Source organism: Aythya fuligula, chromosome 10, assembly GCF_009819795.1.
Source record: "Aythya fuligula isolate bAytFul2 chromosome 10, bAytFul2.pri, whole genome shotgun sequence".
Classification (NCBI taxonomy): domain Eukaryota; kingdom Metazoa; phylum Chordata; class Aves; order Anseriformes; family Anatidae; genus Aythya; species Aythya fuligula.
The window spans coordinates 4,666,403-4,694,235 of record NC_045568.1 but is presented as its reverse complement, the minus strand read 5'-3'; the positions used below and the strand labels follow the sequence as shown (position 1 = coordinate 4,694,235).

The window sequence follows — 27,833 nt, the reverse complement described above, 5'->3', positions numbered from 1 at the left end:
ATTTCAATATCAGTTTTATTAGTTGATGAATTGAAATAATATACTACTTAAGTTTAATTTATTTTTTTTTTTAACACCATTGACTAGCCTCTTTTGCATTTACTCTTACAGAATTTGTTTTTTACCTTTTAATTTTTTGTAGTTCCTCTTGTGCTCATACATTCATGTATTTTCCCCCAAATTGTAACCTATGTAACTCTCCCTTTCATCCAGTGCAAACCACTTGGGGGCAGGGGAGAAAGCAGGGAAAAACTGCAAATCTCTGTGAACTGAGTTTTCACCAAGCATGCCAGTGGTTCTTCTACTTCTTTTGCTTCTTTCATACTCTGGTGATCATTTGTACTGAGTCTTTAGAAGGCAATAAAAGGTAAATAAACAAAGATGCCATTCTTTTGTGTAAAACTGTAGCTGCTTTAATGAAACACTTTTTGAAACAGAAACATTCATCTCAGACTGATTCAAACTATATAAAATGGTGTAAGGCTTTTGAACTCATTGCTGGTTGAGTCATATTACAGCTTTTCCCTCAGTAATTTCCCTTTATTTCACTACATTCCCACCTCCTATGTTCTTTCATGAAAGAAAATATATATTTTTTTCAATAAAATTGTCGGGCAATATTAATTAAAATTTAACTGGAACATGTAAGGAAAAAACCAGCAATATTAAAGCATTTTATTTTTTTTTCCATTCACCTGTACAGTCTCCATTCTCCAATCCTTTTCTCTACTCTTATCATAAGTCACTATTTTCATATTAAAATCAAGGGTTGTACCAGGCCGTATTTCTTCTCTGACCTCACATACAGTTTCAGGAAGTAGAAATAAAATGTTAAAGTAACCTGCTGTTACTAATGTATTGGTGCCACTGCAGTAAAAAATCTTGATAGGAAAAAAAAAAGAAAACATAATCAGAAAGCTGCAATCTATTTCATAATCCTTAGCAGTGCTGAATCTCAGGGAAAATAAAAAGTCATTCTGAGGGTTTATTTTTTTAACGCTTTTCTTGCCATATTTATTGTTAAGAAAAACAAAAAAAAAACACATCTTTTTACCATCTGTTATGGGGAGTTTGGCCAGATTTTTGTTCAGACAGAAGTCAAACTGGACAGCCAATAATTCTGAAACACCTCATATTGGATACTTTATGGCAGGTCAAATATAAAATGTTTAAAAAACTAATTATAGCATATAATTCATATTACAGTTTTAAATAATTAAGAAAACATTTATTTTTACAATGTATATAAAGAAGGCAATGAGATTTGGTTTAGTTATGTTTAAGGTCTATTCACTATAAAACAGAAATAGAAACATCTATGTTGAGTTGAAAACCAGAAAATATCTGTTTGCTGCAGAGTGCTATTCAAACTGCACCATTACATCAAAATGGAATTGGAAACACATGCTACACTGTACATGTAATGAATATTAATTAGCCATGTGCTTAATTCAGACCTTGTATGGTTATTAGGCTCTTGCAGGCTCATCTAGGAATTGTTTTGGTTTCACATGAGGAAATTGTCTGGTTTTTAAATATATTTATAAGCTGGTAATATAAATGCACAGCCCTTAGGACTAGTAATTAGCACTGCCAATATTGTCTTTGTGATATGAATTCCTTTTTGGAAGAAAAGTCGCCTACATATTTCATATAGGAACAAGTAATTGTATGTGTATATATATTTTATGTTGATGGCCAAAATTGGCCTTTGGTAATTTTTTATTTCTCTCCAGCAAATCAGAAAACTAATTTGACTTTATATTTGGCAGCACAAATATATGATGTCTTAATTTAGGATTGTAAATTAAAACACCCAAACTGTTTTACAGTAAAATAAAAAGTGAAACGTTGGCTATTAAGGGAAATAGGCAACTCTTCCTCAAAGGAATAATGCTGTGCATTCCTGTTGGTGTTGCAACATTTGTGCTTCCATCAAAGTGGACTTTGATAGTATTTTACTTATTGGTAAATAGATAAGGGGATAGATAACAAAGATATCTTTGTTGATTTGTAATAATTACAGTATGCCGCATTCTGTTTCCCTGGAAAGCCAAAGCAAAATAAAAAAAAAAAATAATAATTAAAAAAAAAAATCATAAGAGATTATAAAGATCATAAAGACTAGTTTGAAACCCTGTTCTTGTCCAGGAAAATATGGTGTCAGTCAGTACTCTCCAGCTTTCCAGAATATATGCAGCATGGTTCTTCAGGTTTAACTCCTTCTATGTTAATGCTAGATAATATCTTTTCAGTAGGGTGAAGTGAAACATGATAGGGTTTCAACATTTTTTTCTATTTATTTAGTTTTACAGTCAAACAAAATATAAAAGCCCTTGTGTAAGTACCATTTACAATCTCCAGCAAAATAGATTTTTACTTTGTTGCTTTTCTGTAAGTATTAATTTAGCCACAAGAAAAGTAAATAATATTCATTCTCACAATTGTCTTCTCAAAGTTGCCATTGTCTGTCATTTAAATATGGATTAATGCAATTTCCAAAATAACAGAAACACTAGAACAGAGTATGTCACAAAAATCGTTTATACAGTCTTTTGCAAGTATACATTTTATATCCAATGACATATCTTAGTAAGACAATTATATAGGACATGCTGAATTTGAATAGAATTAGAAATGCCCATTCACTTAAATAAATGAATATGTTCTTCGCAATTTTAGGTCTTGATGATTTTTAAAGTTCTCAATGACAAATAGACTAAAGGCACTATGTGGAAAACTGGACCCTTGAGCCATCAGGCAATAACAGCTCTAACTCTTCATGAATCCATAGGCTAGAAATGTCACAGTATTTGTGTTAAACTTTCAAATGGATCTGATCTATCCACATGAGAACAGAACTGTCTAAATATTTTTCTCTGCCCATTGTTCTAAATTCCTATATGAGGAACAAATGAGAGTAATCTTTAGGCAAAATTGGAATGACGTTAAAGAAATCCAATAGGGAAAGTTAGAGAGAGTAAAATATAGGTTGGAAATGGCAGCTGTTACAGATCCATAACCTGTGTGATGGTTCTCATCCAATTTCTAGAGCACAAGCAGTTTGTCAACTACCTAAACTTTGGCATTTACCAAAATAATTTCTTCAGTTTTACCACTGTGAATTGAGTTACTTTTGTAAACTTAAATATGTGTGAGATTAGCTATTAACTACGGTAATCAAATTGTAAAAGTTTAGACTCTAAGAAGCTAAAAGATAAACTATGTTGCAACACTTCATTAGGGTAAGTTGTAACACTTCTCTAGGATAAGTCAGAGTTTAAAAATTTGTCATGACAGATGTCAATGGGCATTCATGAATGAGAAGTCATTAAGGCAAATTTAATGTATTATTAAATATGAACAAGTATTTGAGAGCTTTTCAGGAATCACTTGCACTGTAAGTTATTAAATATCTACTGCATATATTTTTACATGAGCTTCTAAAGCCAAGGCTTTAACAGTCCTGAAGTAAAATGACCTAGTCACACATTTAGAGAGGTGATATCAAGTACTACAGCTGCAGTGATGATGGACATGTAAATTTCTGTAAATATAAACAGTTTTCTTTGTCATTATTTATGTTGGTTCTATAAAATGCTGAAGCATTAGAACATCTGCCTTCACGGTCTGCAAGGTATAGCTAGTTCACAGGAATACTGAATTGGATAAGGGGATTTTGATTATCAAGGCTGTGTTATAACTTAATTATCTATGAAAGTTATGACTCTGTAAATAAAGAAACCTGTGACATAAGTAACATACAAAATATGGAGCACAGATTGGTTTAATCACTAAAGTGTTTAACTTGTTTTGACAGGTAAGGAAAAAAACACAAATTTTTGAATCTTTTATAGCAAATTGTTATAATACTTTGCATATACACTGTACAATAATTCTTTTGTATCAGAAGATTTTCATACAGAAAAAAAATAATAAAACATTCCTTAGTTCATCAGAAAGGTTTGGAATAAAACATGAAGCTCTTTTAATTTGTAGGTTGACAAAAATAGGGAATGAAATTCTGACCATTCTTATTTTCTTGTACATTCATATTGGTTAAAAAAAAAAAAAAAAAAAAAGTTGTTATGCCTTAGAGAATACAGAGAAGCATTCTCAGCATGAGCATCTCTGTATAAGCTTAACTTTACAGAGTAGCTACCTCCAGGAGATTTGTTCCTCTTCTTGCCTGAGTGCCAATTCCACAGACTCATACTTTAGCTGTACAGGACAATTTGTTTTTGTTTCTAAGCAACAGATACATTAGGTGATAGCAGTTCAAAGCTGTGAGCGTGCAATGTTTGATGGAATTATACTCCAAGGCTTTTCAGGAAGTCATCACATTAAGGTTCGCTGATATCAATAAACTCTTTCTCTGGAGGAGGGCCACCTCGGTACCAGCTGCAAGTGCCATCACTTCTTTTGATACAGGCATAATGCTTGGCTTGGTGCCCATATAGCTTTCTTTCTATCAGCCAGTCTGTCCAGAGGCACTCATTTGGTGCAGTGATCGAGCAGGGCACCATGTAGCAGGTAGTAATCTAAATGTGAAATAGTACATTAATTCAGTATATTTGTGGTTTCTCAAGAAAATATAAATTATATGGTATATAAGAGTACAGTTTCCAACAGTGAAAAATTATATTGGCTGTAAGGTGGGCTCCACTAATAAAGAGTATTTTGTGCTATACTTACTTTACAGCCACAGCCCATTTGATATCTCTGATTAAGACTCTTCTTTTGAGACAAGGATAAATCATCCCATGGTTCAATGTAGTTGCACAAATGGATGAAGACTTTACCATCATTTAAAATTTGGCCTACAGCATGAAAAAAATAAGAAAAAAATAAGGCAAGCAAAGAAAACAGTTTTCTGAATGCTGAAATAAATTGAAAAGATGTCCAAAGTTTTTAACTAATTGCACCAAATTAGTCTTAGACTTTTTTCCATGGATGTTATTAAAACTGTTAGAACTATTCTGATGAATAAATGGTAAAGATTTAGCAAGGATATTTCTCACAAGATGCTGATAAACTGCCAGGAAGGGATGGATGCAAATTTGGGTAGTATGTTAAACCAGGTTACAGGACTCCATAGAAAAATCTGTAGTTACTTACACCACCAAATCTGCGTATGCATAGGTATGTGTTGTCTTGTTAAACATGTTTGTATTCATGGGAAAATCAGTAGGTTTGGTTTAAAAAGAACAATAATGGCATAGTTTTTATTTACTAACTATATAGTTACTGACTTTGACTTCCTCTGAAACTGTTTTAAGATCTTCCAGTGAAGGATGGAAAGCATGCAATATTACAATGTAATTACGGCTTAACACAATTTGTACATTTCATTCTGTTTGTATTATTTAGACAGTACATAAATATATTTTTACAAGAGCATATTTTTGCAAAGTCAATCAAATTGTACATTGAGCAGTTACTTTTGTTCTTATAGGTACATTGTTTTTTTTGACTCTTACCTGTCAAAAGATATTGTTTTTTGTTGTTAGCTTCTAGTTTCACTCCACAGAGTGATGAATCAAAAGGAGTATAGACGTACTGGACATCCTTGAGCTTTTCAAATCCTTTAAACATCTGAAAATTATCAGAAAGTAAAAGTCAGTAATGGAAAACAAATATGAAAAAACAGTTGCAAGCAACAAGTGGAAATACATGGGGCATCTCTTGAAAAATGTCTCTTGAAGTCTCAACTTTGATGAGAAAATACCAACAATTAGACCCCATCTCTACATCATATGAAATGTCCATTGTTTTCAGAAGGAAATTAGGTCCTTTTTAAATTTAGTTATAGTTTTGAAATCTACTTTTTCAGTATTTTTAATGGATCTTTAAAGCTTTCTCTTCAAATTCTATTCTACAGACATCTTTGTCTACACACATCTACTTCTTTAAGAAATAACCCACACCATTCATTTTAAGCAAAGTTCTGCAGTGTTGAATCTTTGAAGATGCAAAAAATTTTCTTTACATGTTTACATGGGAAATCTTATCTTGATCAGTGTAATGGTATATAACTTCAAGAACATGAAACATGTTAAGGAATGGAGCATTATTCTTATATTCTGTCATTAAAACATGTTGTTTTTCCATATCTAATTGATAATTTTCCTAATGCAACCTTCTCAAGTAACTGTTGGAAACTGGGATCTATTTAGGATTTATGGCCTTCAGCACCAAAGTGAATAAGCTCAGAATCAAAGCCCATGCAGTGCTCAGATTATCTGCTCCTTTACTAGCATTTCCAACTTTGAAAATAATGCTTAAAGTAACCATTAGAAGATTAATAACAAATATAGTTATATCCAAATCAGAGAGGGAACCGTAAGATGCTAATCAACTTCAGAATGCTTGTCATCACCAAATATGACATAACTGAAACCCCAGCACTCCAGGGGCCCTGTTTGGCTACATCATGCTGTGTGTTGACAGCTGTGGACGATTGCAAGCTTCACAGCTCCCAGGGGCAAACTCTCCCAATAGCAGCTGGCGTCTCTGGAAAATATGCTCACATTACCCAAGTTCTCTTGGGAGATTTAAATATTAAAGGGCACTTCAAAATACACAGTAACATGTTAGGGTTTTTTTTAAGCCTTAATTTACAAAATTAAAAAAAAAAAAAAAGTCAAAGGTGTTGTTATTGGTCTTCCCATCCAAAATTATTAGATGGTAACTTGAAATACTTAGTAGAAGTAAACATCCTCCAAAGCAAACAAACAAACAAAAACACAACTGTAGCCTGTACAGCAGTGAAAATATTAGAAAATGTATATAATGTTGATGGACAATGTATTTAATTTCATTGGATAAATGTAGTCTGGTATGTCAGCCAAATGTAAAAGATCACAAAAAGCTGGCCAGATGAGGAAGCAAGAGCAGGACAGGTATGTTGCACAGTATCAGTCTCATTGCTAACACAAGCTTCAGGCAGACCTTCCTCACTCCCATTGAAAGCCATTTTTATACCTGCCATCTTAGGAAATGGAATCCCTAGCTTCTGCTACACTTGCACCCACGTTATTCACGGTATGTGTGCTAGACAGCTGTGTCTAGTACAAAGTAACTGCATAAACTATGCAAGCATCCTCTAAATTGAGTTCTCTTCATGTTCAGAATCTTTTGATTGTGCTATACTGTGTAGTAGAGCACAATTTTTATTTGAATAACTCACCACCTAATAGAAATTAACTTAAGTGGCATTATGTGGACAACGCAAATTGATTCAACAGTAATATATACGTATATATTTATATATGTGTCCATAGCAACTAATACTGGAGGTCTGGTCAATATTGAAATGTGCATTTTGAGTTTCATTGGAGCTGCAGTTTGGTGTTAGTTTAATAAAAATATATAATAAATGAGGAGCTCCCTGCAGGCCTCATCAGGTTCGGGTTTTTGGGGTTTTTGTTTGTATTGTTTTGTGAAATTCCAGATCTGATCAGTCTCTGGTTTTGAGATAGATATAGGTTAGACCATTTCTTAAATTTTTAACCTTCTTTTTAATTTGGTAAATCGTATTTGATCTTCTCTGTCGTATTCACTCAACTCCTAGAAGTGTGGAGTCTTCTGTAAAGGGTTAGAATAGGATGTCTTGACTCAATTCTACACTGTGGTATGATCCATTTACATCTGATGTTCTGGTAGGATTTATTGAAGGAAAATACAGGGAGGAGTCAGGAGAATTTACGGGCAAATATGAGAAATTATTTTGTAAGCAATCAAGAAAAGGAACTCTATAATAAATATATATGTATTAATATTTGACATATGCTGTTTAGATTGTTTCAAATGTTATCATCTGAGAGAAAAGATAAGAAATAGTGTGATAAGGTTATTGCTGTGATCAGAAAAGTTTTAAGTTATTCAGGAAACTGCAACGATACACAGTGTCACTGATCCATGTAGGTCAGACTTTGAAGACAGCTGACAAGATATCCTTGTGATGTTATTAGCACTTGCAAATTAAGCTTGAATCAGATTCTCAGAAAAAATCTTACGTCAGTCTCTGAATAGTCCCACTCCACTGAAGTAGCCAAATGTGGCCCATGGTGTACATCTACATTATTTTAGTTTATTCCTTTCCACTTATCAAATGTTTACAAGCATGAACTTCTATAAATTCCTCACTCTTTTTACTTTTTGTAGCTCAGTGCAAACTTTACAGTGTTATCCATAACGCTTTTCTGTTAAACTTGTTTATTTAAAAGTGAATATTTCTTGATAATTTTTCAGTATACCCGGTCCTGTTTAATTTTCACTGGTATGCCAACTGAGTTATAAGCTCAGAACATAACTGATTATGTAACTTTTTGTCAGTTCTTGTAAGATATACAAAGTACAGACAAAGTTGCCTCTACATTTATATTTTTAAGTGACACGTTGAGTTTTCTAGCCATACCACCAAAGAATTGAAGTGTACAGAATCTCCTGTTGGCTCAACCACTTTGTATTGCAGAGATTTAAAAACCAAATCATTTTATTGTGCTTGTTAGACAGTGAACAAGGAGCTGGATCCCAACTCAGCTGAGCAGCCTGAGTGTGCCAGGATGGAAGCCTCAGCTCCTCCTTCTTCTTAGCTGTCCTAGACAGAAGTAGGAATTTGAAGGGTGGGACCATTGTGACCCCCCTTGTCTTTAGTCTATGGTTGTGTGATAAAGAACATCTTTTATTAGATAATAAACCTCCCTGATACGTCCAGTCCTAGCTGACTTGCCTTCTGAAGCTCAGTGGAGTTAAATCAAGATCTCTTACTGATGCATGACTTTACTGATGACCAGGTCTTCACTTATGAAATTTTGGGAGAAATTCCAAAGCAGCTCCAACAGTATGTGAATGGATTGAATAAATTTCAGTGTGCTATTATTGAAGAACAGGTTTACAGGCTGGAAATAATAATCACACAAACTAGACTTCTCATTCTTCTTCTTTGTTTTTTTTTTTTTTTTTTTTTTTTTTTTTTCCTGTGCTGAAGTATAAGATTTGTGTTTCTATAAAGTTACTCACTTAAGAGTTGCAGGGTAGCAACATAAAATTAAAGTTCTAGTGGGGGAAAGAGAACTGGTATTTATACAATTATTTCTATGAAGAAACATTTGGAAATATTCTTAATAGCTGAAGAAGACAATATCGCAGATGGTAGAGTTTTTTGCTTTTATTTTAACAAGGCTAAATTATCTTTAATTAGCATGTTGAAATTGCTATAAAACCTTAACAGACATCATGTATGATACTATGCTTGTGAATATTTTGAGATATTCTAGTTTACTTGAACTGATATACTAGTACAAGCTGAGGAATTGGATTTTTTTAATTATTATTTTATGAAAGCACATATCAATTCACAGTGATCTGCTGAAGTGTTCCAAGTAAATCACAGAAAGGTTAAGGTTGGAAGGGTTATACAAAATATTCCATGAAAAATTAGAGATGAGACTACCTGGAGAACTGGAAACAGAAGAAAGAAAGAGAAAAACAAAACAAAACAAACAAAAAAGCAACAGCAGCAACAGAAAACACACCATTGTAATACATCGTTTTAATTGAGAGATACTCTTTACGTATTCCAGAAACAGGTAGGTCATGACCTTTTAACATAATTGAAAGACTGATAAAGACTGATGGTAACTTCAATGGTACCAAGAAGTATCTTCTTAAAGAACATTAATGAATGTATCTTCTTGTTGGAACTTAACAAATAATGGAAAAATCTTGTGAGATTCTGAATCACTTTATTATTTTGTGTACTCCCACTTTGTGTTTGCTTTCCTAGCTTATATTCATACAATTGGATTTTTGTTTGCATGAATATCAGGGAAGGACTCCTGTTTCTGCAAATATTCCTGTCCACTTGTGAATGATCCTTGCTATTTCAGCTAGAAATGCTTTCCTCTGTTCAAAAAAAGTTTGTATCATCCAGTCAGAGTTGCAACACTGTAATGCTACATATGTGATCACGTTCTCACCAGAAACAAAAAATAAGTAAATATAGTGAATACCTTTCCATAGACTTGTTTTCATACAATCTTAATAAAGCAATTGTCAATAACAAAAGTATTATAAAAATACACTTATTTAGCAAGTAGCTGTTTTGACCTTCATGAGTTTTCCTTTTTTTCTCCTTTCCCCCCCCCCCTTTTTTTTTTTTAATACTTCTATTCTAATTCTGTGTTGTTCACCTACTCTAACCTTGGAGGCAGATGGATCCTTTTGCAGCTTAAACCATTTGGGGTTTAATTGTATTTATATGCAGAGGTTATTGTTGAACTTCAAATTAGCTGAGTGATTCCATGTACCTTTATTTGTTTGATTTCATACCGGATCATTTTGTGGGTATCAAGAGGATCATCACTGGCAGGAACCACCTTTTCACTGGATATTTTTGCTCGAATCACTGTAATAAAGGAAAAAAAAAAAAATGTAAATAGACATACACCTGATTTTACAAGCAATAGCTAAAATTACATTTATCTTAATTTTTTCTTTTTTGATAGATTTTAGCTTTTTTTTTTTTAGAACTAGATTTTAAGGCTTGTCATTAGGGTGTGTTAAGAGCAGAAAATAACAAATGGGCTACCTATGATACAAGTACTTATTTTTGACAGAGGTATGTTCTATTGCTTACATATTTCCTGACATTTACATCCAAATTTTCAAAATCCTTAGTGCTACCCTTGAGTTAAAATATCCGTAACTAAATTAGAGCAAGGCTAACTGTTGAGGTTCATGCTAATTATGGTTATGGCTGCTATGATTATGGACATTTGAAATAAGTTACCACTGAGTTTTGCTAAAGTAGTCCTTCAAAATCTTTGAAAGACCTGCATACCATAACTTTTGATAAAACACTATGATCAGGCAGCAAGAGAAAAGGAAACTCCCATTGAAGACATTTATCAGTTTATCAGTTTATCAGTTAAATAGACTTGAAATTGACACTCAGAAAGACCAGGCTAGGCAAGATTAATGCATCAATTTTACTCACAAAATAAGAAGACAAGCATACTTTCACTCACTTTCCTAAGACCATATATTTTGGCATTTTATTAGTGTCCTTAGTTGTGTTAACCTGTATAAATGAATTACTCCCTCTCTTGACACATTCCATTTATTTCCTATCCTTTAAGCAAGGAAAGTAAGAAATTTTGTGATGGAGGAAATGATTTTTTCTCCTGTCTGTGTTTGTTTTAGGCATCTCTCATGTATATTGTTTAAAATATACCAGCAGTATTTGTCGCAGAGAATAACGGCATTCTAAGAATATAGCATGTTACATTGAGGCCAGAATTTCTCGATGTACTTCTACACCTCCCAGAAACAGTATGGAATCCAATTTTTGCTTGGTTCTGGATGGCTGCTATTGCAGCTTCTCTGCAGACATCCTACTTGTCAGAACAATCTGTATCTCCATGGAGGGATAACGGCAAGGGCCTTAGTAGTCAACAGTCCAATCTCACTTCAACTGTAAATCCAATTCATAATTGTGCAGAGAGAGATCTGTCCAAGGACATCCACATTTTTAAAGGGAACGGTTGGATTCATTCTCTCTGTCATAGGTATGCCACTTTTTGCAGATATGACAGCGACTAGAAATTATTTCTCAGCATGGAAGCAGTTCACTGCCTCCCTGAGCCCCTGTTCCAGGATTTGACTATTCTTATAATGAAATCCTCATACTTTTTGTTACCTTCAAGCTGAAGCAGCTTTATTATTATTATTATTTTTTTGGCATAAAAATCCTGCTTCTTCCTCCCCTCCCCCCAAAATATGTATGCAATACATTAACCTCCAACCATCAAATAAAAACAATAAGAAACTCAAACTGTAATTTTTCTTACAGCCAAATGGAGGTTAGTCTCATATAAGAATGGGCAATTCTCATTTCCTCTCTTATTAGCAGAGCAACCTAGATGTCATAATCAACATGATGCAGGTATCTGCAGCTTCAAAGCTTGAGTCCTCCATCTTTTGGCACAGTGCTCCCTTCTCCCAAGCCATTCAAACTCTTAAAGCATTTTAGACTTATGTGTTGGATTGAAAGGAAAGAGTTCTTTTAAGTATGAAGAGCAAATTCCTCTTTTCAAATGGTAAGTAGCAGCATCTCTTTAATCATCTGCAGATGTGTAATGTTCCCACAAATTAACAGTACTTCTTAGGTGCTTTGATCTAATTCCAGATAAAAAGTGTTGTGGATTGTTTGTACTATACTACTGGAAAGGTCAAACTAGAATCATGTTTTGTTTTCCTTTGCAGCATTTCTTCCTAAGGAAAAGTATTCTCACAAAAGAGTTGATTCAATGTAGATGGGGCGAGACAACAGTTAGGAGCTAGCTCCATAATTTTCTTTGTACCATAATGTGTTTTATATGCAGGAAATATTTTCCTGTGTACTCAATGCAAACCTATGTAGAATAATTAAAACTACTTTTCCTACTGTATTTAATATTGAAATATTGCTAGTTTTCATATTTTTATTAAATTCTGTTCATTATGGTCTGACAGGAACATTACAGATAATCTGTAATAGCTCAAAGAGTCTCCATGGAATTACATAAGGCAGAAAGGATAATATTTTGGGTTTTGTCATTACGAGATCTTTTTGTGGGCATGTAGAAAAAAATGAAAACTATTTTTATATTGTGTGTATTTCACTTACTTGTTTGTTTAAGAGAAAGCTTCCAGATGGTGGAGGAATACCAAACTAAGATTTATTTATTTTTAATGACAAGAAAGTTTTATTGTTAAAAGATGTCTAAATCTTTAGTTATTGGGGTTTTACTTTTTCTGTTCTCCTGAAATCAGATTCAAATGTATGTATATCTTTATGTGCCTTTCAAGTCTTATTTTTTTACTTTTTTTTTCTGTACTTTGAATTTTTTTTTTCAATCATTCGTCTAGCTGTCTCCTAAAGCCTCTGATTCATGTGGTTGCTTCTGTTTTTAACCACAAGCATTTCCTGATTTAGCATTCTTGGGCCTAGCCATCTCCTCCTCACTTGTGGTTCAGAGGGTGGTTATAACTTAGGATTTCTCCTAGTCTGCACTTTCTTTCAAGAAGTGATATCAACTATATTATTGTTGGATTTGCTTCTCTATTTGGCTGAGAAGAGCCTCCGGTTGTTTAGGGTAATAATGCCATTTATCTATCAGACAGTTATTCATTCTTTGTGAGGAATTTGCATATATAAAATACATATGCATAGCTCTTATATTCTAATGTCAATAATTCAGTCTGCCTCAAATTTGTTCCGCATTTAAAATCTATGACATATTTCAAAAGACATTCGCTCTTATATTTCAGTAGTAGGATGTAGCATTTCTGCAGTCATGTTTTGTAACTCATGGTACTTGTAAAAAATACAAACCTTTATCCCTACTTTGCAGCTGAAAGTGGTATCAGGTATCTGAAATAAGAGTTAATGTGATCAAAGCTACATAAGGGGGGTCAATTAGAACCTTAGAATAAAAATCATACAGTTGTAGCAGTTATTGGCTCCCACTAATATGCTGTGTCCATAGTGTCAGGTTGCTGCCCCTCTGAGCAATCACTGCTTTTATTAGTAGTGTCATAGAATGTTGCAGTATAAGAAGGACAATGTTCTATATAGTATATCAGCTTGGTTATTGCACATTTATAATTAGATATAAACCAACTTGGTTACTGTGCATTTGTTATTAGATATCCGTTAAGAATATTTTTAATCCTTCTTTCCTGAATTAAGTAATTTTGAACTGCATAAAGATGGACAGATAGGGAAGCAGATGCCTGAAGCTTCGAAAATCTCTTTTGTCAGCTGATTGGACTCTAAAAACACTCAAGATGAAATTCCTGAACAAAGTTGTGTTAAGATCACAGTAACATGAGAAACAGAGACACGTATTGAGTTGTTTTATTTAGATTGGGTTCAGTATTTTTATTTCTGAGATATGATTTCTAAAAGTCTGTGAAGTACTTTTCTTCTGATAAAAAACACATTTATAAAGCCAATTGAAATAGCAGTGAACATACTTTCTTTAATGATAAGAAGAGTCACTTAATGAGAGAATATGTAGCTGTACCCTTCTCAGATGCGATAGGACAAGAAACAACTGACACAAGTTGCAACTAGAAAAAATGTGACTTGGTAGTAAGGTAAAAAATGAGTTGCAGGAAGGGTTGTTGAGTTAAGCTGACATACACAAATACTCATTGCTGATGGCCTATATTGTCACCTACAACAAAAGTTAATTTTGAAGGTAAACAAAAGGAGAGAAATGGGTGTAGAGGGGTGGAAAGAAAGAAAAGTGAGAGAGAAGAAAAGTAACAGTCCCCTGTGGTCTGCCAAGAAGGGGAAGTAAGACAAATGTTTCTGATATGAATGTCCTCTCCAGGCACAGAGGTCCCTCCTGTAATATTTTTCCCTTAGTAAACATATGGTTTTCATCAGGACCTGATTATACTCCTTCCTGCTTGATACTATTAATGATAGTGATATAATAATAGCACTAACTGAACCCTGCATTGATCGGGGCAGGTGTTACACACCAACTAGTTTAAGCTTTGTGCATGCATATTATTGTATAATACTTCTGTGAATGACTGTTACTTACTTTGTTATTCACTGTTATGTTCTAAGCTAAATTGTACAATATAAAGGGTAAGAAAAAAGTGTGAGTCTTTTGCTCATGACAGTGCCTTCCATAAGAAGCTGTCAAACCAAGAGTATCAGGGTTTGTAAGTGGAAGGCCTAAAGAATTATAGCATTAGCCAAGAATGACAGCATGAGAATGGGAAAATGCCACAGCAGCTTAGATGAAAGTGCAGATGGAAGTCAGACTGCAGGATTGCAAATGTAAGGTATTTTAGAGGTTGAGGGTCTTAAGGCGTGATGTAGCAGAAGGTAATCAATCACCGGAACATGTTGCCCTGCGAGACTGTAAACTCACCATCCTTAGAGGTACTCCAAATTCAACTGGACAAGGCCACAAGCAGTTTGATTCAATTGAACCTGCTTTGAACAGAATGGACTAGACAACCTCTACAGGTCCCTCCCAAACTAAATTATTTTATTGATTAGAAGTGCTGGTAAGCTAAGACTGCAACACTAAGAATGCTCTTGTGCCTGAGATAGTAAAGACTGTTCTAACTAGTGCTGAACGTTTTATTTGTTTCTTAGAATTTAAAGAGTTACAGATCATTGTCATGATGGATGAATATTAAATATTAGCTGCGCTGGAATTTTCATGCTATCAGTAATAAACTGATTAAATGCCCACAATTCATATATTCAAAACTCCAGTTAACGCAATCTAGTCCTTCAGCGATTAGGTAAGTTAACGAGTAGAAGGACAAAAATTTCTAGGCTGGGATGCCTCAACTGATTTTTGTATAAAGAAGAGTTAAATCCTGTCCTTTTGGCTTGTAATGGATTCTGAGGTCATCAACAAAGTGTGATTCTGGATGCAGAGGAAACCATATTGCCCCTGGATTTATCTCCATTCATGTTCTTGTAAGTCCACTTGCAAATTTTAGAAACAGCGCCTCAGTCTTTTGAGCAATTATTTCTACCTGTCTCTTTAACGTCTGACACTTCAGTCAAGCTGTTGCCAGATTCTATTGCTCATGTATTCTTGTAAGGCTGTTATATTTGTTGCCTTGCAGGGACAACGAAAAAGTGGCACAGGGAGAGGTATCTCAATGAATGTATTGTTCTGTGGATGGGTTGAGGATGGCATCCTAGATACATATGGGAACAGACAGAAGAAAGCATTTGAAAGTGCAGAAAGAGAAAACAGAAGGTTTTGTTGTGGTTTTGTTGTTGTTTTGTTTTTTCCTGAAATTACATAGCAGTTTGCATTTTCTATAAACATAACTATAGACACACAATATATGTGGAGTACATAAATTTGAAAGGCCTTACATTCAAATGAACCCTTATATGTTAAAATGTCCTTTCACCCAAATGAGAACATTCGCATATAAAATAATGCATCTGTTTCTGCTCACCCTTCTACTACAATATTAGTTAAAATTTTGTAGTTGAACTAGATAATCTTTGAAGGTCCTTTCCAACTCAACTAGTCTATTCTATTGTATCTATACCCAGAACTTAAACTTTTTACCTCTTTGAGGTGTAGTAGTTTAAAATACAACTTGCTAAAAATATGGTTGGAATATTACAGTGTCTGTACCAGATAGATTTATACACATACTGAAAACATTCATCAAACAAACAGTCAGGAATACAGAGTCCACATAATTTGTTTGCAACTGTAAATGTTAAGTTCCCAGGTCCAGAGATCTAAAATAATTGCAGAATAAACCAGGAAACAACTGAAATGAGATCATATAGGTTTGCTATGCAAAATGGCTTTTTCTGTTGTATGTTTGTATTACCCAGGAGTACACTTTTTCCTCCTTTCTGAGGTTTCCATTCCTCATTACAGAGGATGGAAGGATAAGGGTTTTTCATGAAACATTAGTAAAACTCTTTTTGTAACCACCATCGTGAAATGGGGTTATCTGCCTGTTTGGGTGTATCAAAATAGAAATTCATGATAAATCAGTTTACCTGGTAGTAATTCTTATAGGTGCTAATACAAATTTACAGTATCTGATAAAGATATGCCTGTTTTTAATTTAAATTAGGAGTGTATATTCTTAACTGTAGAAGGCTTTCTTTGTTTTATATGCCTTTGTTTATTGTGTGGTATCATAGGGGAAACTTCCAGAACTGATGCATTAACTGATCAATGACATAATCCCGATGATAACTAGAGGTTGCAGTACAGTGTTGGTAGTGCCACAGATTATATTAGAGCAAGAGCTAATCTGGTCTATTCACCCACATACCTGGTGACAGGATGAGGGGGAATGGGCTAAAGTTGTGCCAGGGAAGGTTTACGTGGGATGTTAGGAAAACTTCTTTACCAAAAGGGAAAGGGCATTGGAATGGGCTGCCCAGGGAAGTGGGCAGCCTATCCCTGGAGGTCTTTAAAAGACATTTAGATGTAGAGCTTAGGGATATGGTTTAGTGGAGGACTGGTTAGTGTTAGGACAGAGGTTGGACTAGATGAGCTTGGAGGTCTCTTCCAACCTAGATGATTCTGTGATTCTGTAAGCCAAGAGTTGTCAACAAACATGTGCAGCCAAAACATAGGTTTCTCTTTGGGGTGTTTACCTATAGAATTAAGAACAAAAAAAAAGTTTTAATAAAACCCTGTCACTCTTTCTTTATGTGTAATCATCACAGTCCAGGATCACCCCCCTCTTTGTAGTATGTAAGTGCTTAAATACTTCATATTCTGTAGAAGAACACAGGCAAATCTGGTAATGAGATTTTCAACAGTGCTTGTCTTCTGTTTTGGGGGTGGGTAAATTAATTCGGCAGAATAAATGTAAGAGATTGAACAGGAGAAGAAGCTCGAGATCAGAGAAGGGGCAGTAATTTGTTCCTTCTTATAGCTAAAGAGCTGCTCCAGGTAGAATTTCTATGTGCAGAGTAGTCTGGCCAGCATACACAATCACTAGTCAGATTTGCTTCCAGTTTAAATCAGACATGAATCTTTAACTGTCCAAGAATTTAAATGCAAGCTAACTAAAAGACTGTGAGTAGAACTGGCTTCATCTACCATAGTCACCTGAACTCAAGTTAGAGCTAAACGATCTTAGGAGTCCAAGATAAATGCCATGAAGTCCAAATCCAGGGCATAGACACAATTTTTAATTTACCTTCTCTGTGTCCAGGTGCCATTGATATTATACCCAGTATATTTTGGTCCAATCCTACAAACTTTGGTTTAAAGAATACTGGCAAGTAAAGCTATCAGAGCTGCCAGAGGAATTCAAGAACACTGTTTTGAATAGTTGGGTTCCATGAGTACATAGACATGACAAAAACAATTACATTTATTCTTTACATTGGAAACTAGGCATTTGATATTGCTTAACCTCTCTTGCACAGAGGAGAGACTCAGAAGGCAAGGAGAATAATCTTAACCGCAAAAAGGAAGAGGAAATCTGCACAGAATTTGTCACAACAGATGAAAATGAATGAACCCACTTTAAAACAATACAATATATGCTTGGATAGAAAAGATAGTTTATACAAGATGTTGTAGAAGTCTTACTTCACACTTCAAAGCAAATTCTCATCTGTACAACATTCCCACTTTCTTAATGCAACTCTGCTATATTCTTAACTAAACATGCAGAACTGTTCAGTTATATAATAGACTTGCCACATTTTCTTATTGTAAAGCTTTGAGTTTCACCATTGAAGAAGGCAAGTGAACTTCCTTAAGTATTCATATATCTTTATATAGAAAAGATTGTAATTTATCTAAATACATATAAAAAGAAAAAAAAATTAAGTATTATCAATACATAAGGAGCATCATAACTTTGTTTTAAACTCGCAGGCATTCCTAATACTGACAAAAGAAGGCATTTCATTTGGAAGAAGACAAAGGTTATTGATGTTAACATATTTTAAAATAAGTAACTAAATATCTAACACACAGTTTTGCAGATACTCTTATTTTTAAAGCAGATTATTTTAGAGATATATAAATAATTTTAAGGAGATTTAAGATTTTTATTTCCTTAGATTCGGTATTCAATTTGCATGTGTAGTTTCCACAAGAAAGCAGTAATGCTTTCTCAATCATTAAATTCAGTAGATGCATCTGTACATGCATCTGTATAGAGGCACTTGAGCATTCACATACTCATATAATAACAGAATGTATGTATCCATTGATATGGTAAGAAGTTGTGGAAGACTGTATTATAAACATTACTTGGAGCAGGGATCATGTCTGCTACTTTTTAATGAATCAAAGTAATGATTATATCAATACATACATGTATATGATCAATATAATGTTGCAAATACAATCTCATAAAAATGCCATTATTTTTATCCAGTTCTCATTTATAATTTTCTTCATTTATTTCTCCTATAGGTCCAAGAAAGGCTCTACTGTTACTGACTTCATTTCACATATTTTTAGTTGAGATGGCCTGTACTATATGCAAAGAAGCCTGTACTCTATTATCAAAAACTACTCCATGTTTTATCACTTCCTTTATTTTTTTATTTATCTTTGAGGCACGTGAATCCTTAAGTCTATTTGCAATAAATTCAAAGGCACCTTGCACGTTTGCAAATTAACTTAAATTTCTGATCTCTGGTAGTTACAAATTTACTAGAACACTGAAACTTCTTCATCTTCTGTTCATATGCTATTTTTGAGTTTCTTTAAGGAATCTGTCAATCCTGTGGATGAGGTTCTGTCTTTTAAATGTAAAATATATCTATTTCACTGTGTTTTTCTGATTTCTTTTTAATATATATATTCCACGGTTTACACTTGCCATAATTTCCTCTATGTCAAGCACTTCCAATGAGCTATACCACTTCACAGAATCACAGAATTTTCTAGATTGGAAGAGACCTCAAGGTCATCGAGTCCAACCTCCAACCTAACGCTAACAGCCCTCCACTAAACCATATCCCTAAGCTCTTCTGTCATAGTTGTACAAATACCTCTGAATATCCCTTAAACAAAAAAACAACAACAACAACAACAAAACAAAAACAAACAAAAAAAAAAACCCCACACACACTATTATCACGTTTGCAAAATATTTTCATAGTATTCATTTTTTTTTTTTTCTTCCTGTGCTGAAGAGTCTATGTCTCGGGTTGGAGTGAATGGAATTTGACCCTAGGTACAGAGTGAAGACTGATCCTTTTATCAAAATGATTCATGCAGTGTTCATGGGACATCAAGATGACTTCAAGATTCCCACAGTAAAGCTACCAAATTATTGATTATAATGCCAATTTGGCAATGAGATATAACAATAGCCACTTGGAAAATAAATCTAACAAATCCGATGATGTCTAATATTGTCACAGCCATATGGTATATCTTCCAAGAATCATAAGCCAAAACAACTTAGAACGTAAAGGAGATTGGAACCATTCTTCTGCACCTTTGATTTCTGAATTATTGTGCAAGCTTTAATTGTTCCAGACTTCATTAGAGAGATAGAAAGTTACCTCAGGATATCTGCTGAGATACTAAGATCACTCATTCTTTTGAGATTGGAAATCTAGCAGTAAACATCTATACTTTCTGTTGTCTTTTGAGATCCAAGCAAGATGCTCTTGAACGATCTTTAAAAAGTTGGGGAAAACAAACAAACAAACACTGCTAAACATTTGGTCTATCTATCAGTTTAGATTTCAACAAGACAGAGTAGTAAGCAGCACTTTCATTTCCAAACTGTAACATAGCTCAGATGTCTGAAGCTGGTTTATTAGTTCAGCTCTAGAGATAAATAGTGATGCAGCAGCAAAACTGGTCCAATACTGAGTGAATCTGAAAAAAATCTTTCCCTCTGTGTTTGAGGGATGGATTTCTTAAACATAAGTCTACATTGTTAATATTCACTTTTTCTGCACAATTCCTAGAATGAAGGCCAAATAATCTGTAGTTCAAAATGTGTATGCTAGTTAGAAGGGGAAGGCAGTGTTTTCCTGCTTTGTATCTCAGTTTTCTGATATTCCATGAATAAATGTTCATAGCCATCTGTAAAATAACTAAATCAATGGCAAAGTAACCAGTGAAACCACACATTTTGAACATCACAAAAAAAAAAGTGGAACTTGGTGGACTGTTTGGACAGAAAGGCTTTGGATCTCTATCCACATATCTGGAAGAATATAACTATAGCAGATATTTTTTTTTTTATGGAAAGCAACATCTGAAAGAGCATTGCCTAGTCTTGATGATGTTTCCAGCTGCATGAGAAGGTAAGTGTGGTGACATAACAGTCTTATCTGTAACTTTAAAAACAAGTTCTGAAACTGTAGTGTTATCACTCAGTCTGAAAGAACTCAAGGGAGTTTTTTAAAAGGAAAGACTAACTTGAAACACAAGCATCGGGCCAAATCCAAGTCTATTAGCATAAAAATAGACAATAAGGAGAAAAATATGTTGCAGAAACATACACTTTACCCACTGAAGGAAAACATCACAAATGCATTTGTAAAGGTTTCATATGTTAATCCCTATGAGTTATTCTAATCAATTGATATCGCCATTGTGCAAATGATTTGGTTACAAAGGGCAGCAGTGCAGCACTTTCTTCTTTAGATGATGAATTATGATTTATAAGATATAATTGGTTGTTTTTCATGGTGTTTTTTATTCAAAAAAAATATTACTACATTCCAAGACTCATCTACTTGGAAAAAAACAAACCACCAAAATTCTGAATTCTATAAAGCAGGTATGAAAGATTGTTTTATTGCTCTTTCATATGGATGTCAATTTATACTGTTTATCAACCTTTTTTTAACATACATGATTTGCAGACCTTGATTATTCTTTTGTGGTTTATTAATAGTTGTGTTTGTCTGCATCTGAAATACACTTCCATGTGAGGTTTTCAAACTGTAGGAGGCCTATCTTTTTCAAGCACATTAGGACTTTCTGGTAGGTCAGGATTTTGTGAGGCTCTGTTTTTGGCTTGGGATGCAAAAATTCCTTGTGTTGAAGGGAAGAGTCAATTTAGTTTGGCTGCCTTGTTAAACCAGATTTTTCAGTCTCTTATTGTTATTAGAAGAATACATTAAATTTATAAGAGAGGTTTTTAAATCTAGTTTTTATAAACTTTCAAATGGAAGAGGTGATTTTTTTAAACAGATGTGCGGTATTCTTTTAACTAAATATTACATTAAAAATAGCATGATTTCCTAATGTTGTTCAAGGTCAGTTTTATTTTTCTGCACTGTTTTTACAGCTGCTACTCATGTTACCAGAAATATTTCTCTCTACTTCACAAGCCTCAAATACCACATCATTTGACTAGTAATCAACATCTGCCTAATTTCAGCTGAAGAATAACACTTTCTTTATACTCTGAAGTCTGTAGAACAACATACATAATGTTATTGTAGATTTCCATTCATAGCAGCATACCTCTTCTTCCATGCGGAAGAAACACGGTATTGTTGAAATACTTTTTAATGAGAAAGTTAGGGATTAAACTTGGTAGATTAATAGGATTAAGAGTTTGGCAGTCTTTCCTGTTCTCTTTTATATTATTTAATCTTTGTTCCTAAGCTTGCATTTTGTTTTCCACACTGTATGCAGCATGTTTTTGAAATCATGGGTGTTAGATTCTTACCCCTATAACGCATGCTTTTATTTAAAAGTAACACAGTTGCTGAATTATCTTATCTTGCATTTATAACATTCAGCAGTGAGATAGTATTTCTGAGTTACTTCTAAATCAGTGAACTACCATAATACTGAGATTTAGTTATACTACAAAATATTCAGTTAGCTTTTGGTTCTTTTACCTAATACTTCTTGCAAGAAACATGTTCAGGTGCTGTACTTTTCCTGTTGTTTTTATGTGCATTTTCTCAGGGAGGAAGGGAGAACTAGAATAGAAAAAAATCCTGCATGTTATTTCTGTAATCGAATTCACAGTTCCTGGAATAGAAATTCAGCCTTCATTTTGGCTTGAGATCCCTGAGAAATGGTAGCTGCATAATCCTTTCCTGTTAATGACAAGTTACTCTAGAAATATACATGTACCTATGCATTAATGTCACTGATTTCTACTCTAATAGCAGGACATCTTTATGAAGCAGAGTAAAGTCTGCCTCCATTTGGCAGGAAAATAATATAAATGCAAGTCATATTACAAGTACTATATTATTTTCCATGCTATACAGAAATCTAAAAGTCTTTAGGCAATTCCATGATGCAATCTGTGTGAAGCCCATGTCTGTCACTGAGATGCCAGGATCCAGCCATGGTCATGCAGCAAGGCTATGTTGCCCATTTTCCTCCAGCAATGGTTTCAACAGTTGGGATTTTTATGGAACTCTATTGCATCCCTGTCTTTAATGGTCTTTTGTTACATGATACAGTTATTACTTTTTGTATGACACTAGTCATAAACAAAAATTACATAGCCACTTAATCACGGTGTGACCACTGCTTGGTCACACTACTCAGAGCAAATAGGCTCTATAAGATTAAGAATATAGTGGATGCATATAACATAATACAGTATGAATAAAATATAAAGTCTACTTCAATTTTGCTTTGTACCTTTTTTCCCCTTAACTTGGAAGGGGTACTGTCAACATTTATAGTACCCTTTCCAAACCTGATTCTCCCCATCAAACAAAGTTACTTCCCACTCTAACAAATTAATCTACTCCAGTACAAAGCTAAAAGTTATATTGCAGTGAGACAAAATTGTGGGGCGCTGAGCCATGAACACTTTAATATTACAGTATGCTATTTCTATATTATTGAGTTTCATATTATACCAGAGGAACTGAAAAATTAATTCTGGTATATTTAAATAAACATTTTATAGTTATTTTTAAACATGATTAAAATTTAATATATCAGGCATTGTAAAGATATGCCAAATGATCTTGGTGATCATATGAGATTTTAACAGGCTGAAAAGACTGCCAAGCTTCAGCTGTAAAGTTTCCATTGTGTTTTGAGATGTGCCGCTCCTCTCTAAAGCTATACAATTCTCAGAAGCTATTTTATGTATTTATTTGTACTTAAGATCTGTTAGTCATTTCTATTCCAATCCCATACCCAATATACAGTAAGAAGATTGTTTTAATTTTTAAGAAAAAGCAACAAATGTAGGAATTGAAATCAGAAAGAAGTCTACTTTAAAATAGGGTACTAGTGTAACTTATCTTAGAAATGCAAAGTATTTACATGTTAGTCCTATTGTCCAAAAAACCTTGCTTTTGCCTAAAAAAAGGAAAAACAGCTTGAATTAAAAGTGATAGACTTTAGAAAATAGTTATTCCTCTCAATGTATACAATTTCTCTGCTGGCTATATAATTTGATGTGAACACTGGTTTGGAATTGAGTCCAAGAGTGACTGAAGTCAGCGGCAAAAGCAAAATATGTCATCTTGACCATCTGATAAACTCAGTTTTATCCATGGTTTTTCTAAAAAAAATTCAGAGGACACTTCTATCGTCTTGAAACTGGGGTGCCTCACTACTGAATTGGAATGGTTAAAACAGCACATCCTCATTGTGTTTCATTTCCATACAGAGAAAGCCTCCTGGATTCTTTGGTGTGGATACTCAGCACCTGCAATCACTATGCAGTACATGGAACTGCTGTTTAATAAAGCTCCCATCTCCATTTCAGATGGAAATCCTTTTGACAAGTATAGGTGTTCACTGAGGTTTGAAGGCATTCTGCACATTATATTATATATATATATATATTATATATACATATATATATAATATAGGATTTCAGCACCATTTAGAAGAACACAAAAGAAATGTATCTATTTTCTACTAAAAGGAGCATATCTTCATGGTGCTAGGCACTTCATACTGATGAGGATTTACTTCTCTTTGAACTGAAAATTAAAACTACTGAGAAGTTCATGAGAGCTACCCAAATCTGTACAAAAATCACACCTTTTTAAAGCTAAGCTAAGCAGGAAAATTAATAAACCCAAGGTCACATAAATGGCAGAACCAACATAATAGTCATGATTTCCTATCATATCTACTACCTCATCATTACTGTTCTTCCTGTGGCATACAGCCATGTCACACATGCAATGCTCTTCACTCATCTGTTGTTTTTGTTTTAGCTACCACCTTGTCAAGACCAGAAACACTCTCTTGCTCTAGGTCTGTAAGAAACTTGACAGAAATAACAGGCTTTCTTAGGTTGTGTGGTAGCTGTTGAGTATTTATGAACAATGTAAAAGCACAAAAGCCTCCTGTCAAGAAAAGAAAAAATAGCACAGTAATAATCAGATAACAGATGTGAAAGTGAGAAGAGCTTGTCCTAGACTTAATTTCTTTGATTATGTTTTTTTTCTTGTGTATCTTACATAAATGCTAAGGTTCCTGAGTGGCGTTACACATTCTACTGGCTGAAGTAATGTCTATAGATTCAACCTCTTCCACCTCCGTTTTCACTCCATCTAAATCCCAAGTGATCCTAAAGGAAATATGAAAACTTACAGATAGATAGCAAAACTGAGAAATAATGCAGTAACTGAAGTACATATAATGGCTATGAGCAAGACTGAGACTATCTCACGTTTTACTTAACATGGAACTTAGAGGCATGGCATGGTTTCTTGGTTTTAATAAAATGTGATGGATTTTTATTCTGCAAGGGTATACTTGAACGTGTTTGTGAGTACAGAGATGTATGAACTATTCAACCTTTTGCAGTTAGTCTTAGTAAAAAACTGGATTAGCATTTAACTACTATGGATTTTGGTAGCTGAAGAGCTGGCCTCTTTGTTTATCAATATTTTCTAAATATGAATATGTTGAAATTAAGGTACACATCTTCAGTTTGAGCTTTAATCTTCTTGTATCTTAAAAAGTATGTATATTTGTATATGTATATAAGTCTGAAGTAATCTACTACACGGGACACTTAATAGCATGGCCCAGTTTACGCATCCCCTCTTAAGAGCCAAGTAGCATGAAAGATACAGGTGTGGCTTCAGACCTGCCTTGCTTCAAAGGAAGCAGCATTGCAGAGGCATAGCCCTAATTCCTGTGGGGATTGTGCTGTGTGGCAGGACTCCAGTCTTGTGCTCCCCAGGACAGTCCCAGCCCTGGCATCAGGGATGGAGGAGCTGCCTTTGCCAAAGTGGTTTGCACAGGTTTCTCTTACACAGGGCAAACACTCCACTGGTGTTCTCCAGCTCCTTTAAAGTCATTTTGCTCTGCTTATTTGAGGCATTGTGTCCAGAATAAAGCAATTAATTCATCCATGAAGGCTTAGAGCAGTATGTACATATAAGCAAATGTATATATATGCATATCTAAAGGTATATGTACACATATTTCTGTGAATGAATATCAGTACCTCTCTATCATATTAGAATGTATATAAATGCTATTTTAAAATGATAAATAATGAACAAAGGGATTCAAGATGTAAACATACCTTAGGTGAAAGGTGCAATTTACTTAAACAGGAGCGTCTGTGTGAGTCAGAGCCTGAGCACCAAGTCCAAATATAATGTAGTTGTATTTTACATAAATGTAAGGTACATTATGTTTTATTTAAACATATATTAAAAGTAGCATATACCTACCCTTTTAAAAATGTTTCTATGGGAATTTGCCTTAATATGAATGGCCAGAATGGTTTCCCTAAAGAGTATAGCTTGTAATGAGTATTTCCTCTGTACTGTAAAATTGTTTATTTAGATAAATCTCTAAATAAGTTTCTTGAAAATTGTTACTTCATTAAATCTAGGAATGCAGCAGATTAATGCTGTTAAATGTATACATACATAGTTAAGCTCCTGGAAGTATAACTTCTATTTTCTTTCACACCTGCACTCCAAGTTTGTAACGCCTGGTGTAGGTAATTTAATGAAAAAGATTGCTTAACACAACCAGATTAAAAAACAGTTTAACTGATGGCCACAAATAGAGCTTAGAGTTTGTCATGGCTACAAAGATTTTCTGTCAGGGTATAAAAGCAATTAATCAGTATGCAGAAGGTATTGCCTGCCCCATAGAGATGCTAATTTTGTGACACTTTGGAAACTCATGTTCTACATTTACTGTTCACACTAGATGGAAGCTAACCAGCCTCAGCTTGAGCTAATGAAATCAAAAGACTGCAAAATGTCACATTTTCTTATCCCCATGCAGTCTAATTTTGAGATCTTTAGTTTCTTTCTATAAGTCATTTGACAAGCATGGTGTTGATTGAATATCATGAAATAAAACTGTCCTAAAGACTGGAGAGTCGTATTTATGCAGAAGTCCTGTAGACAGCTTATCTGCATAAAATAAAGGGCATATCAGTTTTGTCCTCAAGTACTTTTTGGAAAGCAACAACAACAACAGCAAAATAAGATATTGTAGTATAGCAGAACAAAGATCGAGTGTTTCAAGATGTTGTCATCACGGACTTTTATTTTTGTTTATTTTCTTTTGTTTTTCCAGAGTGCCATAACATCTATATGCATAATATGCATATTTAGATAGAATAGTCTATTATAGATACTGTGAACAGTAGACATTTAGAAGTATTATTCCCTGCTTACTCTAAGTTAGGAGCTAATACACAAGTTGTTTTTACTAAGAAGGAAAAAAAAAGACTAAATAATATATTAATTTCAACAATTTGTAACCACAAAATATTCTGGAAAAAAACAAACAAACAAAAAACCAGAACAGTTACTACCACATTTTTCCCCCATAGCCATATTTTTAAAGGGGATGTCTGCAATCATTTTGTTTTAAAATCCTAACTGCAGACTAAGCCAACTGGTTAAAATATTCCCCTACAGCAGTACAAAAAATAAAATAAGAACAATTAAAAAAAAAAAATGCAGCAGTTGGACTAGCTTCCTTTGATTTCCTACCATCAAACTTAGAAGCATATAGTAGTTGTGACTCACCTAAAGCAGAATCGCAGATGAGCTGCTGCGGGTGAGCAGGGGCACAGCTGCACGCCTCCACCAGCTCCTGAATTCTGTGGGTCAGCAGCAGAAGCACTGAAAACAACAAGGTACTAAGTACAGGATTCATGCTGCCTTAAGCACGGCTAATCGGTCAGCCAAGAGAAAATGCTTTCTTACTGTTGATTTTATATCTAAACTTCCTAATAACTATCTGATTACTTCACTGTTCAGTTTCAACAGCGTTGGTTTAGAAAAGCCCTCTAATGCTCAGTCTCAGTATACGGTTATGTTAACTGACTTCTAATTTCCCTGACATAGGACCCTCTTATTTATGGCCCTGACACTA

The 27,833-nt window shown here is 34.1% G+C and overlaps 2 protein-coding genes across 2 annotated transcripts in view; one reads left to right on the top strand and one right to left on the bottom strand.

Annotated features, from left to right (window-relative positions):
• SYN2 (synapsin II) overlaps window positions 1-27,833 on the top strand; it is a 180,913-nt gene that overhangs the window by 92,501 nt on the left and 60,579 nt on the right. The window lies entirely within an intron of this gene.
• Window positions 686-27,833, bottom strand: TIMP4 (TIMP metallopeptidase inhibitor 4). Its single transcript, XM_032194142.1, has 5 exons — window positions 27,485-27,833; window positions 10,314-10,411; window positions 5,481-5,595; window positions 4,696-4,820; window positions 686-4,541 (listed from the first exon to the last, which is right to left on the bottom strand). Exons 1-5 carry the CDS (start codon window positions 27,612-27,614, stop codon window positions 4,344-4,346), a joined length of 666 nt encoding a protein of 221 aa, XP_032050033.1. The 5' UTR covers window positions 27,615-27,833; the 3' UTR covers window positions 686-4,343.

Coding starts and splice junctions, on each gene's coding strand:
- TIMP4 (XM_032194142.1), bottom strand. CDS start 27,614: ATGAATCCTGTACTTAGTACCTTGTTGTTTTCAGTGCTTCTGCTGCTG. Junction 10,412..27,484: donor CATCTGCGATTCTGCTTTAG/GTGAGTCACAAC, acceptor CCTTTATTACAG/TGATTCGAGCAAAAATATCC. Junction 4,821..5,480: donor AAAACAATATCTTTTGACAG/GTAAGAGTCAAA, acceptor TTCATGCTGTAG/GCCAAATTTTAAATGATGGT.